Below are 13,967 nucleotides of genomic sequence, written 5' to 3' on the forward strand. Positions count from 1 at the left end.
AGGAAGAAAATTCAGTGCTTGAGGTAGGTCAGACTTATCCCAGTGCAGACCTTGACAGTCAAGCACAAGAACTTGTATTGAACTGAAAGTCGATGCAGTGTTTGTCTGCATCAGTCTGGCTCACTTAGCATGGATGCTGGTGACTGCTGCCCTCAGACTGCCTTTAGGTCAACAGATTCAATCCTAGGTGTGCAGTAAACTATGTGTCCTGATGTCACATAAGCACAGATCATTCATGCTTTCAAGGGGAAGAAGATGCAGCCCTAAAAGTTAGGGTTATCTCCCATAGTACAGAGGAGAAACAACAAAATACCAGTGCTTAAACACAGGAGATAATGAAAAAAACAGAAAAAGAGACAATACTCAACACAAATGCCTTTAGAAACTGTGAGTTTTACTGCAGGAGGCCAGAGAAAGGGAGGTAAGACTCCCTGAAGGGAGTAGAGACTGAGCCTGGAGATTCCTATATTTGCCCATCTGGACCAGGATGTCCATTTTCTCTGTTGTGCCCTCCACCCCCATTTCTCCAGCTTTAGACTGTACCTGTAGAGATCACAGGCCTGACCATAGCCAGCTGCCACAGCCCACAACCGGAAGGCTTCAGTGCTTAGCCTAATGGCTTCTTCCCTTGGCAAGAGCAGATCCAGCGGGTCTTCAGCTACAAATCGACTTAACCGACTTTTCATTTGAAATTTGTTAAGCTGTAAAACGAATAAAAAAGAATGAGCAACAAAAAAGACAAAGGGATAAGAGACAACAGTTGCATGCATCATTACCTCATTACTCTGACACACCAAAAGAGGTGCAGATTTCAATTAATCTCATTCTAAACTCCTCTTGCACTGTTCAAATCTGTCTTTATCTTGTGTAATATTAAGGAGCATACTACAAAGGATCAATAAATGGTCAATGGCTATTAAGACAGAAGTATTCCTGGAGGGGATGCCTAGGTGTTACCTAATCCATTCCTAACACAAATCAACTATACCTAAATCATTCCTGACAGCAGTTTATCTAGCCTACACACGCTCTTGTTTTGGATGCTGCTCTCTGCAGCATTTAACAGATTTTTTAAAGATATATAATTATCCTTCAAGTAGCCGTAAATAGAACTCTAATAGAGTCAAGATTACATGTAAAGATATATCTTATTAAAAACACTGTATACAAAAGTACTGAATTGATGACGATATTCTTTTTGGGAGATCACACTAAATGGCTTTCAGAGGTCCTACAACCTAAATCTTTCTACAATTCTGTGTTTATTTTATAAAAGGGTACCTCCTCACTATTACTTTTATAAGATTATAGAATTTTGCTGCCTTGGAAATGTTCTGAGGTTATTTTAGTATTGAATTAAGCATTACATGACTCATTTGCAGTTCTCTAGAAATAATTTTTATCCTCCCCAACAACTGGGTATTTTTGCTTAACCATAAAAAAAGAGCTTCTCTTTCCTTCTCCCACACATACAAAAGCTCATGTGTGCTCTGTCTAAACAAATGAGATAACAATGTCTTTTTCACAACACAAGGACGTATTATAGATAATTTAAAATTCAAATGCTTTAGAGACATCTTGTAGGGAAATCAATGCACACCAGCAAGAAAGCAAAGGAGCTGATGAATTCTGACACCCCTCCTACAGAACAGGGGGCAAAGTCAAATTTACTTCCAGAGGAGGAAGATGGAAGAATTTTGTTGTTAGCCAAAATAAATTCCTACATTAATGATTTTGATTTAGTTTTTTATTATCTTCCACTCCCATGTTTAAGTGCCTGTAGCAAGCCATATGAGAGTGCAACAGAACTAAACCCTGAGTGGGAGGAACCTTGTAAACAATTTTTGCATGCCTTGAAATACCTGGAGTACACAAAGCCTGAAATAGAGTAAAATTCAGAGATTTTCTATTATGTTCCTAGCACCACTTAACAGCCTTTAAATAACCCACTATCCATTATCAGTACATTATTCTATGTATTTTATAGAACAGACTGGTGTTCTTCTGCTGATGTTAGCAATTTCCTGGATGGCAATTTATTAGATGCTATTAACAATACTGAACCAAAAACCCTAAGAGGTGCTCATCGCACTGTAATGGGTGCTGCTCTTGGTAGATGTTATGCATTTATAGCACCAATGTGATGACCTGTATGAGTGAATGCAATTATCTCTGAGTGGAAAACCTGTTCAGAAGTAGATAAGAGGGGTTGGGAATACTGATAAATTAGCTCAGAGTTATTAAGACAAATGAATGGCAGGAAAGTTCAACCAGGGTTGTAAAACACAAGGATAGCGATTAAATCTCTGGTTTATATAGTCCTAAGCTGCCTATCACTGAAACACGGGAGAGTACAGAGCATCACACACCAATGTGTGCTCTAACATCTGCTGTTGGTCAGTATCACTGAGCTGTGCTATGTGATTTTTCATAACTGCTCTACGTAAAACAAAATAAAGCAGAGAAAAGCTTGAGACAGCTCTTCTACTGGCACACAGCAGAAGGCATCATTAGTATGATGCTGTCAACAACAACTTCAAAACACACATATGCACCTTCTTCACAATTATTATTTCAGCTTCCGCTCAGTCTCACCTCCAATTAATCCTCTATCTTTACTTAGAAAGCAAGGCACAGAGAGCAAAGGCCTTTGCAATCAGAAAAGCTCTTCTGAGAATCACTCACCAGCCTGGCAGTCGCATTTCGGCCTCCAGATGCCAACACTCTGATGAACTTCATAGCAGTGGCGCAAGCAACTCCATGGAGGCTGGTGAGTAAACACCCTGGTTCAGCCACTTGGGGATCCCACCGAGTAGGGAGAAATTCCCTGACAATGGTATCAATCAACCGAGGACAATCAAGCAGCTGCAGAGAAATAGCAGGCAGCACACATAACTAAAGGTATGCAATTATGCAGACATGCAGAAGACATGCAAAACACACAAATTTGTCTAATCTTTGCCATAACTTCACCTGCTTCTTTCTTCCCTTTTTCAAACCTTTCTCTACTATTCCTGAGCTCCTGTACAATAGGAGATTTACCTGGCTGCATGCTTCAGAGGAGTGCCTTGCTATGTGGGTGAGGATGTGCAATATATCGAGGACTACTGTTGGAACAGGTCGAACCACCTCCAGGATGTACCTCAGCCGGTGCTGGATCCGTGTCTTCAAAAGTCCCTGAAAGGAGAAAGAAAGAAAAAAAAATAATTCCATTATTTATGCTCTTAACGATGGCTCTCTGAACTGCAGTTCCTCAAAGACAAAAGCAGATTCAATTACATCTTCTGCAGAGAGACGGTTTTAAAATTACCAATGGGGAAACAAAGAGATAAGTTTCTGTGGATTTGCCAGTATGCTAGCAAATGAGCAAGAGTTAGCTCAAGAGAGCAGGAACGACTGAACTTCTGTTCTGAGTCAGACCACTGGTGGGGTTTGGATACTTGTGTTTTCCAGGATACGAAACTGTAAGTAACAGGGAATAGGAAAACAACCTTCCCTATAAAGGACTACTAAAACCTAATGTGGCTGAAAAGGGTTCTTATGCTCCTTGAATTATTTTGGCTAGACACCACCTCCACCTAACGCAGCACTCTGTCTGATAGTACCTGCTATGTCAGAGAAAGCTGACAGAAGCAGAGAACAGACACCAATTCCTATTTTGCAGTAGGAATAGAGAGATGCAGAGAGATGATGTGATTTTTATTTTATGCTTCACAGAGCAGATCACCACGATCAGTGGCGGTGCTAGGAAACAAATCTTCAGTTTAAATGACAGCGTCATGCATTCCTAGTTCTGGGAAAAGGCAACTCCACAACACCTGAGTTCGTAAGTACCGATACTTTTAAAAAGTTGTAGCCAAGTAAGGTTGTAGTTCTAGGCCTGACTGAGTTCAGCTGCTAGTTTAAATACTCCTTTTCCAACTGCGTAGAGTAATTGGGTTGTAACAGCCAACAAGCAGGTGTGAAACAGAATTTCACAACAACTGGAACAGTGGAGAATTTTATCCCAAATATCTTCTGAGTTCAGGCCACTTGGAACAAGTTAAAATCCATTATGCTGAACCACGCAACTGTTTTCAGAATCACAAACTGATCTCATCTCTATCTACAACTCTTTTGTTAAGCTTTTTAAACAGTGTCACCTAGTAGAATACATCTGAAATCATGAAGCCTCTAAATGAGACCAGGTGCTGAAGTACAGTAATTCATTTCCCCAGTAAAGCTTTTAACCAAGTGCCATTCGAACACAGGCTCAACCACATGGACTAAGTGATGTAATCACAGGTTTTAATGATTGCAGCAGGCAAGAGAGTTGCATCAGCTCCACCAGGGTTGGGTTTGAGATAACAAAGATAGGAATTCTAAAAATAACAATCAGGAATGTGGGATTAGGCTTAAATAAATGAGGAATCCCTTCCAAATGCTGTAACTCTTTATCTGAGAAATGCAAATATGAAGAATGAAATTGGAGAAATGCTAAGTAGCCACCTTATGTCAAATACAAAAAGAATGTCATTGTACAAATCTAACTATTTCTGAACTACCTAGCTGTAATGCTCACGTTAAACTTCACAAAAATGCATACAGTCACTTTAATAGTGGCTGGAACCTTTTCACTTTTAGCTCAAGTAAGTGAGCTTGAAAATCATGTCTGCATGCACTCTTTCAGCAAGTCTTACAAGGTCATCAGTGTTCTTGTTGCCAATTTCCCTAGAGGAAGTTAGAGATACTTAATGACACTGAAATCACACAGGTCAAGTCTCAACATTTTTAGACATCGATAAAATTACCCTCCTGGTAATATATGACAGAAACATAACATCCAACAGCCAGGAAAGAGTTCTAATTCTTGTTCAGAATGTTCTTAATAGCATACACAGGAGGACAAATGTTTCAACAGCACACATAGCCACTGTGCAGAGCCTATTTTCCTAAAAAGATTTCAGGTCTAGCTCTGTGCTTACCTTTACAACATCATATCGGGCGACATCTGGATCTGGCTTGTTTTCATCCTTTAATTTTTTATCTTGAGACTTCTCTGTTCCATTTAATTCTTCCTCTTCCTCCTCTTCTTCCTCCTCCTCATTATTGGGGACAAAGGGGAATGCAGCCATCCCTTGGTACCATGAGAAAGTCCAGTCAAGATATTTCTATAAGGAGAGTAAAAGCACATAAAATAAAATTCTCACAAAGAAATCATGGAAGACAAAGTTTTCAAGCATGCTTTTTATTACTGAATGCTTTATTGATTCCCACCTAACCCCAGGAAAACAGGAACACAATAAAGGGTATTCTAAACATGTACAAGTAGAATGCAATGCTTTTTCAGGGAAGTGATTTTAACCTATGACCCACACACACTTGGGAAACCATGAAAAGCAATTACTGTAAGGTGAATTAAATTCACTACACAGGTAACAGAAATGCAGCTTGACTGGAAAACGTTTAAGATAAAACTAAATAAATAAACCACCAAGGCTCTAGAAGTTAAACTGGAATTTGCCATTTATTGGCTCTATTCCCATTTCTGGAACTGCGTGGAACTTAGGTCACAAATAATACAGAATGGTCATGTAAAAATTGGTATGTTAAGCTAACATGCCTGGTGTATTTTTTCATGTTTCTTTGGCTTTTGTTTGAACACCCTTGGCTTCAGCAAATAAAAAAAAAAATACCCTTTTTTGTTCACCACTAATGACAGTGTCAGACACTCTCAAGTTCTAGGGCAATACTGCAATAAGTGAGCTTTCAACTCTTCAGAGAGGGGACTGCTCCCATAGCAGTCCTACTTCCCCCAAAACGTTTTAGAATATAAAAGACAGTCAAATTGAGTGCTTGCACTACTTAATAACTGCTTTAAATTTCCATTTCCTGAACTGGCAATCAGAAATAACTACCACATTAATCAGAAAAGTCGTAGACTTCAACTAAACCCTGAGCTGTTTTGAAAAATTTCAAATGGAAGTGCCAAGGAAGTGCAAGTTATTATCAGACATTTTAAAAAAAAAAAACCTAAAAAAAACCCCCAGTATTAAACAAAGTTGGTAAGTGAGTGAATGACATGGTCAGAAGAGGCCTGATCTTACGGGATGCAGCTATGAGTCCATCTGGAATACAGAGTTTGGGACTATAGCCTTCTTTCCACCACGAGAAGGAAAAGCACAAGACAGAGTATCTGGGTCTTCGAAGGAAACAAAGAGAAAGGTTCTTCCTTCCCATAGCCATTGATGAATGAACGAAACCTTCAGACAGCATGATTTTTATGTGTGTTGATCTTCTGTGTTTATAGTGGGGATAAATCCTGCTTGTCTTCCAAATCCTGGAGCAAAAGGCCAGACTTCCAGCCCTGTCCCTTCCTCAGAGACCTTTTGAAACTCAAAGCATAAGACTCTAGTAAGGACTCTCCAAATAAGAAAACTATACCAACACAGCACTCACAGTGCTGCTTTTGGCATTGAGACAGTCAGCAATCCCCACTTATACAAGACATCACGCCACAAGCTTTGATCTGAGAATCAGAGCACTGCAGACAATTATAAACCAGAGCAATATCAGAAGAAAAGCACATTAAAAAGCCAATTCATAGCATTAATTACCTACCATGGGTGGGCAGGACTCATCTATCTAGCAGAACACCATTAGGCTCATATCTTAGAAAAGGAGCAAGATGTGGAGAAAGCTACCCAGTCCTTCATTTCTCTTGCCTTCCCACTAGGGAGAGCTCTAAAGGCCTGGGAGAAGTTGCAGGGGGCTTCTTGAGATCTACCCACTCTTCTCTATCACCAGCCCCTTTGCAGTCTGACACAGGAACAGCTCTCATGGAAGGAACTTGAAACACAGCCCACAACATGCTTTGCCTATAATGGACTGCTTCTGTCCAACCAGGAAGACATCTTAATCTTGCTGCTCAGGGCTCTCTAGTATCTCTGAGCACTCAAAAGAAGTCTCAACCTTCTAACAGGAGAAAAAGCATCAAGGAGAAAATAGACTCATAAGAAGAATGTGAAATTAGGTATTTTTCAGTGTAAGAAAAGCATTTGAGAACAGCAGAAAATGGACAATGAGAGAAAAAGAAAGCCGCATTATAAGGCATAAGGGAAAGCAGAGAGAATATTTAATCTGTTCAGAAGCAGGAAAACTACAAAGCAATAAGCCAGCAACGTAAGAGGCCATATTAAAAAAACTAAATTGTACACATACATTAGTAGTGGCCTGATCTTGATTGTAAAGATGTCAAAAGGAAGAGAACCTCAGCAGCCTGCACTGAATTTAATCATGGGGCAGAACAAATACAAACAGGAGAAAATATATCTGAATCTCTCAAACTGGGATAACACACTCTCTTGTCTGTCCCAAAGCACAGCAATGGCATTCTATTGACCATTAAGCTAACTCATCCAGCAAGCCTTTGTTCAAGCTACCTACCATGTCTTCTCATTCTGATTCCTGTAAACAGCTCAGCATGAAAACAAACCCAGGCACTTATAGATTGTCTCACCTCATCATCGAGTGACACCAGCAGAGCCCGGAGAGCACCAACAGATGCTGCCATGACATTATCCACTGCATCATCCAGGGAGAAGCGCAGCAAGAAGAGAAACCCAGCATCTAGCAGCAGACGCAGAATGCTGCCCTTCAAGGAGGAAGCAAACTCTCCAGCCCTGGCCTGAAATGTATGCCACACAGAGCCAGTGTTAAAGCTGTGTCATCTCAACTGGATACACCTCAACATTCTGCATGTCTGCCTCTTCCCATTTCTACTGTAAAGCACCTAAACTGTGTGCAGGTTTTTTTTTCCTTTATTTTCTCCTCCTTTCATTCTACAGAGGTATGCAACTCCAGTTCCTTAAGGCAGGAAACCTTTCTTTCCAAGTCTGGACCCATCTTCTGACTTCATCCTGTTCTGCCCCATCGTTCTTAAAGCCACACAGTTTCTTCTTCTCTGCCTCCACTGCTGTTGGAGGGAAGGTTAGCACTTCCCCTAAGAGCTAGGTGGAAATGTGCACAGAAGTACATATTCATCTTGCTTTATGCTACTGGCACATCATTCTACAAGTAGGCTGGTTCATTCTCACCTCCTACAGAAAAAAGCACATCACGAAGTTGGCTCAGACAACAGGAGTGAAAGGGTCATTGCCAAGGATAGGTTTGTCACAAAAGTAACACCAAAAAAAGTAACTTGTGTTCAAAGCAAAAACAGAACTGAAGTTGCAGCACAGCTGCTGAACAACATTTGGAAGCATCTCCCTCTAGAGAAACCTGAAACTCAGTTTGTTATGTCCTAACACTTAACTTTTCTAACAGTAAGGAGATCCTCAGTGAAAAAGAATGCCCTGCTGGTGATTCTCCTCACCTTCATTGAATAGTAGAAAGCAAACAACTAGTACCAGAGAATCTGGGCCCTGATCCACCAGAAACTTGAATTATCAGGAGGAATTCCATGGAAATTGACTTACCTTTTGAACAATACGACCCAAGACCTGTAGAGCCAGTGTCCTCTGTTGAATAACTTGGCTGCGAGACAAATGAAAGAGCTCTTGGAGAGAATAACCAGCCCTCTAAATGGGGGAGAGGAAAAAAAAAACAAAACCAAAACTCAACAAAAAAACCTCAGCTATAGGTAAAAATAGGCCCCTTAAAATAAGATTAACTGTGAAATACTGCATAACAGGAGATAAACTGCAATGCAATGTTGTTTGCTGCTTTGTGGCGATTGCAAAAGAGATTCTAATCATTAACGTGACAGGAGAAAACTGACTTCTTAAGAAAACGATGTACACGCACCTTTTTCCAACACCACAGACCCTTAAGGCATTAAGGAGAAAAAGCATTAATGGAGTTTTCTGAAAGCAAAACAGTTAATGCGTGCAGACCCAACTTCTCTTCAGGAGCTTGTTTCAAAAGAAACTCACCTGTCCGCACTTTCCTAAGGTTTTTGTCACTAAAAAACCTTGACACAAAAGGAAGCTACCAAATCAAACACAGAAAATGGAAATGGGCGTGCTCTTTCTACTACATTACACCTACCTCTGCCTCTTCTCCATGGTGATGCAGGCCTAGATGTGTCGGTAAATCAGCATCTGCAGGAATTAATTCTCCTTTTAAACTGAATCGAGCTTGCATTCCCTACAATAAAAGGGTGGACGGAGAAAAAGATTATTTCTATTGCGATCTGCTCCATTCACCACTTAAAATACCACTTCTTACATCAACTGCTGGAAGGTGACAGTTCAAAAACTCCCCAGGTCAGGCCTCAAATTCTTAAAAAAAATTTGCTCCACTCTTTCCTTTTTTCTTAGCTTTCAGACCTGTTTCATCCCAGATTACAGTTGCTAGACTCTCACTTCCTAGCTCTCTTGAGCACTACAAACCACGTATCATCCCACCCTGTGGAAGAAACTGGGGAATCTCTCAGCCTGATGAAATCTCACAGACTGAGTAACCAGAGGACTAGATTTTGAAGCCTTCAAAACCGTTGCTGCTGGAAAGCACGATCCAGAGACAAACATGAAAAATATCAGTTTCTGCTTTCAAACCTTTTTGGTTTTCTTCTGCCGGGGTGAGGGCAAATCTTTCATCCATTCCAGCTTCTCAAACTCCACATTGTCCATGTGAATCCATTCCTTCTTGGGCTTCACAGGCAGATCATCACCTTTGGGGGGAGGGGGGGAAATGGCAGTCTTACCTTCCAAGGCAGGGATGAAGAAAATACTATTCCCTCTTTGCCAATCTACTTGGCTTAAAGACTGCATCAAATATAGGATTCATGTAAAATAAGAAGAAAACAATTTTCAAACTGATGTTGGCTGATGTATAAACATCAAAGGTTTAAAGCTGTTTTCATCTTTCATGAGAGCTAGAAGAGGAAGTAAACAGCACTGTAATGAAATTCACAGACAAGGCTAATTTGGGAGAAGTTGAACAGAAGTCAGGACACAAATAAGGCAAAGTGATCAGAACCAGGGCAGAAAAATAATACCAGCCCTACCTTTTGAGAAAGCAAACTAATACCATTCAAGGAGGGGGGTGTTAGGGGAGATGTGAAATGATTCAAAATATTAATGCAGAGAGGTCCAAGCAAATTATTGAAAGCCAGTATGATTTCAGTCTAGATACAATGGAGAGAGCACAAACACCACTATTCATGCTTTTGTCGCATTTGCGATGCTGCTCTTCATTCTGTGTCCCCCTCTAAAGGCTTGAGATCAGCTTGGGAAGAAAAGATCAAAACAGCTGAAAATTTACACAGCTTGCCTGAGAAACAGCTCAGTGAGGAAACTGGACAGTTGAACAAGAATTTCAAAGGTGCTAAAGGAAGTACTAAAGGAAGAAATTACTGATTTAACTTTATAAAGAACTTTGTCTAGAAGAATTTGAGAAACAAGACATTTATGCCTGACATCACAAGAGTTGCCCTAGGAAAGAGACAGATCAGCATGTGGAAGAATCCCTTAAGTGAAGAGACAGGAGAGATGTAACTGGAAATAATCTGAACACTAGGAAAGGTAACGTTTTCCTACTAGGATACTATCCTATACCAGCATGAGAAGAGATGAGCTAAGAAGTCTTTGCTATCTCAAGAGAAATCACACATAAGGACAGGAACAGGCAGTGTGAGGGCATGAAAAGCAGCAGCATCACTCCTGCTGGAGCAGCCCAGAACTCATTTGCATTGCAGCTATTAATCCTAGCGCTCTGGTCTTCTCTTGCAAGGAACAATGAGTCCCACTGAGATGCTCTTCTCTCATCAGATCTTTTCCTGCTGATAACTGGCCTGAAACCTAACCTTTTACTTTCCTCCAATTAGCAGATAAACTTTCAGGAAGGGCACTCATCCTTTCTAGGATGAAGCTTCACCCTTTATGATCAATGTGGTACTGAGTCAGGCAAGGAACCAAGCACAGCGTTATCTTCCCCAGCCAGAAAGCTGTTCCGCAGAATTTCAGCCAAAGGCTCAGCACACATTTTAATTGAAGAGAAGGAGAAAGCATCTGAAATGTAAGAAAGTAGAATGTTTGTGGGCGGTAGGTGCAAAACTAGAAGAAATAAAATCAGCAGAAAAATGAAATCTATTGACATTTGTAATTCAACAAATTGTTTTCTCCATTAATCACTAAATTGATAGGGGCGAGTTAATCATTCTATGAATAGGATTACACATATTACCACCAGCCCTTAGTATTACTATCTTGTCAACAAGAAAAAACGGATATATATTCCAAGGCATCAGCAGATTGTTCAGTTACTGAGAAATCCCTTTACAGAAACACAAGCTGACAGTGTGAATGCAACATTTGCACTGAACTTTTTCAGACTTGGGTTATATTAAAGGCCACCACCCAACCTCTTCCCTTTCTGCTTTCCTTCCCCTTTTGTCTTGGTGCCAGAATTTACTTTTCCATTTGATAAGATTACAAGTTGCTGGATAAAGGCTTCACCATCTTGTTTATTAGAAACAGTAGCCTTTTATCTCATTAGAGAGGCAGGTTTGACTTTTGAGCAATCCCATTGCTTTGTGTCATCATCCTCTCCCTGGGGAAATGCAGAATGACCATTTCTGCTAGGTTATTCATGATGAGTTTACTTCTGAGCATGAACAGATGCAAAATCCCAACACTAAGTGCTAACATCAAATTAATATTTTACATCTCCTGTTGGCCAAGATGGGCTGCAGGCATAAGCTCAGGTGCTGGAAAGGCTTCCCTTGGTTTTATAACTGTGTTCCAGCTCATCCTTTCTTCGTTATTTCAAATATCCTGGGAAAACTCTTCTTTCCTGTGCAGTCTTCCATGGGAAGCAAAAGATGTCAGCACACGATGCTCTGAACACTGAGCTATTCCCAAGAGCACTACTACAATCTTGTTCAGCTTTTACAGACTGAACAACCTGCTTCTATTGCTCCCAGGCGAGTAAAAGAATGTCACTTAACCTGGTACTGCTTGTGCACTTGATTGTTCTGGAACTAACAAGAACTAAAAATAGTCCTTTTGATTAAGATAGATTCATGGAAAAGTAAAACTTGGGGAGAAACAGCAAAAGGACTGTTCAGTGAAGTGTTTTCCTCAATAAGAGGCTAATCAGCTTTCCTTCTCCTGCACGTGTACACACACATATACTCAGACTCATCCCTCTCATCAAGAAAATGGTAAACAGTTGTTATCTCTTGCAAACATTAAGCTGAAATCCGGGAGTGATTCAGAGACCTCTTTAATCAGTCTGCATGCGGCACTGGGACACAAAGAATGCATCAGAAGAGAGGATCAAGAGATGGAGACAGCCAAAAACTGCCATGAAATTGAGGGAGAAGCATGTTAACAAGGGAAAGAGACATCCTATGAACAAAAGTGTGGGGAAGATGAGAATGGGAGCCTAAAATCACAGAGAAAAAGAAGTTGCTAAAGAAAAAACTGCAGTGAGGAAAGCAACAATAAGGGCAGAAGCTTAAGGGGAAAACACTTATTTTCTCTGCCATGAGAATATATGGGTTGCTCTAGCTGCTGGGGATAAAGCAGCCTTCTCCTCATACAGGCATATATTGAATATTAAAGAGTTCTGTCTTAAGAGGCAACAGCTCTGTACAATTTTCCCAAAAAAGCTGAAGAACACTCTACACCTTAATACTTCCCTCCATCCACAGCACACAGAAAAGAACTGCATCCTGTAGAAATCACTGCCTGAGCTCTGAGGGACAAGCCACAGAGTGGGGCCATCAGAAGCAGTGTCATGATAAGACATACATGCACTATATGAGCAATTTCCCTGAAGTGAGATTGATTGTCATCTCCATGCTATGCTGTGAGCAAATCACTAACTCTTACCTACCCAACACCCTCTTGTCCCCAACTGGTCCCAGTTAAAAGAAATTACTCAAGCAGCAGCTGAATCTCACTACCACACTCTTCTCTTTCCCTGTTCACACGACTGAATAGAAGAACAATGACGCCTAGTTTAAACACATTTTCCCTTCAGAGACCTCAGAACAAATTTCAAAAACAAAGCAAGACCTTCCACTGAATAGCTCACCTCCGTTACATAGTGTTTCACCCTTCTAATCTATGGAGCCCAGCTAGAAATAACAGAGATGTTCTTTCTTGAACCCAAAATATATGTATTTTTTAAATATCATGATAAAATTCTGAGTTGGATAAATAACAAAGTGCCACATCAATCCAATCTGGAGTGATGCAAACACCATACAAACCTTACATTTATGTTCAGAACTTTAACAACATGCTCTTTGTTTCTTACCTGTGATTTCTACCTTCATATTTTCTTCCTTCCTTACAGATTCTTCCAGACCCAACTCCTGCATGGAAAGAGATGACCCTACACCATGCTGAGCCACAGGCAGAGATTCCACAAACTCCTCTGGTCTGTTCTGTTGCATTTTTAATTCCTTTTTCTGGCCTTCATTGCCACCACATCGTGACTTCAAGAAAGCAACTAAACTGGAATCTGCAAGTATTGACAAAGAGACAGACAAAGAAGTGACAGAAAGTCTCAAAATATTTGATAAGCTTATAGCTCCTGCTATTTATGTTTTAGTCTTTTCATTCCCATTCCACACGCCCTCTTCTTCTGTACCATCACTTATTTTCAAACTGAGGCTCTTAACTGCTTTATGACCTCTTGAGTACATAAGCTGGATACAACTGACTGGTGAGGCGACACCAGAGAAAGAGCTGATAAATGTCTTTCCAGGTAAAGCAACCACAAAAATTCTAGTTACTCTCCCAGCTTACAAATAAAGAGGTAATTGTTTCTTTCCCCCTCACTGCCACTAAAAAGGCAAATCCAAACAAGACTATTCAATGTGGAGAGAATTCTGGTCTGTGATTTATGGGAGGAATCCAGGTCTGACAGTTTGCCTACCCTGCCTGTGGACTGCTCAGTGGCATCAATCTGAATGTTATGAGAATACACGGAACAGACACCACAAAAAGAATTACCTGCTCTTTATTGAATTG

General features: G+C 40.5%; 1 protein-coding gene across 5 annotated transcripts in view; it reads right to left on the reverse strand.

Moving 5' to 3' along the window:
* Positions 1 to 13,967, reverse strand: part of RPAP1 (RNA polymerase II associated protein 1) — a 43,419-nt gene that overhangs the window by 16,130 nt on the left and 13,322 nt on the right. For all 5 annotated transcript variants that reach the window (XR_012042985.1, XM_072864424.1, XM_072864423.1 and 2 more), the window contains 9 exons: positions 13,249 to 13,455; positions 9,537 to 9,652; positions 9,028 to 9,126; positions 8,457 to 8,558; positions 7,499 to 7,666; positions 4,965 to 5,150; positions 3,043 to 3,177; positions 2,686 to 2,865; positions 544 to 701 (listed from right to left, as the gene is read on the reverse strand). Coding sequence is in view for 4 of the 5 variants with exons in the window: in XM_072864424.1 (XP_072720525.1) it covers positions 544 to 701; positions 2,686 to 2,865; positions 3,043 to 3,177; positions 4,965 to 5,150; positions 7,499 to 7,666; positions 8,457 to 8,558; positions 9,028 to 9,126; positions 9,537 to 9,652; positions 13,249 to 13,455 (1,351 nt within the window). In the remaining variant the exon portion in view is untranslated. The remainder of the gene's footprint in view (positions 1 to 543; positions 702 to 2,685; positions 2,866 to 3,042; positions 3,178 to 4,964; positions 5,151 to 7,498; positions 7,667 to 8,456; positions 8,559 to 9,027; positions 9,127 to 9,536; positions 9,653 to 13,248; positions 13,456 to 13,967) is intronic.

The sequence above is a fragment of the Ciconia boyciana genome, chromosome 6 (assembly GCF_034638445.1).
Source record: "Ciconia boyciana chromosome 6, ASM3463844v1, whole genome shotgun sequence".
NCBI classification, from domain to species: domain Eukaryota; kingdom Metazoa; phylum Chordata; class Aves; order Ciconiiformes; family Ciconiidae; genus Ciconia; species Ciconia boyciana.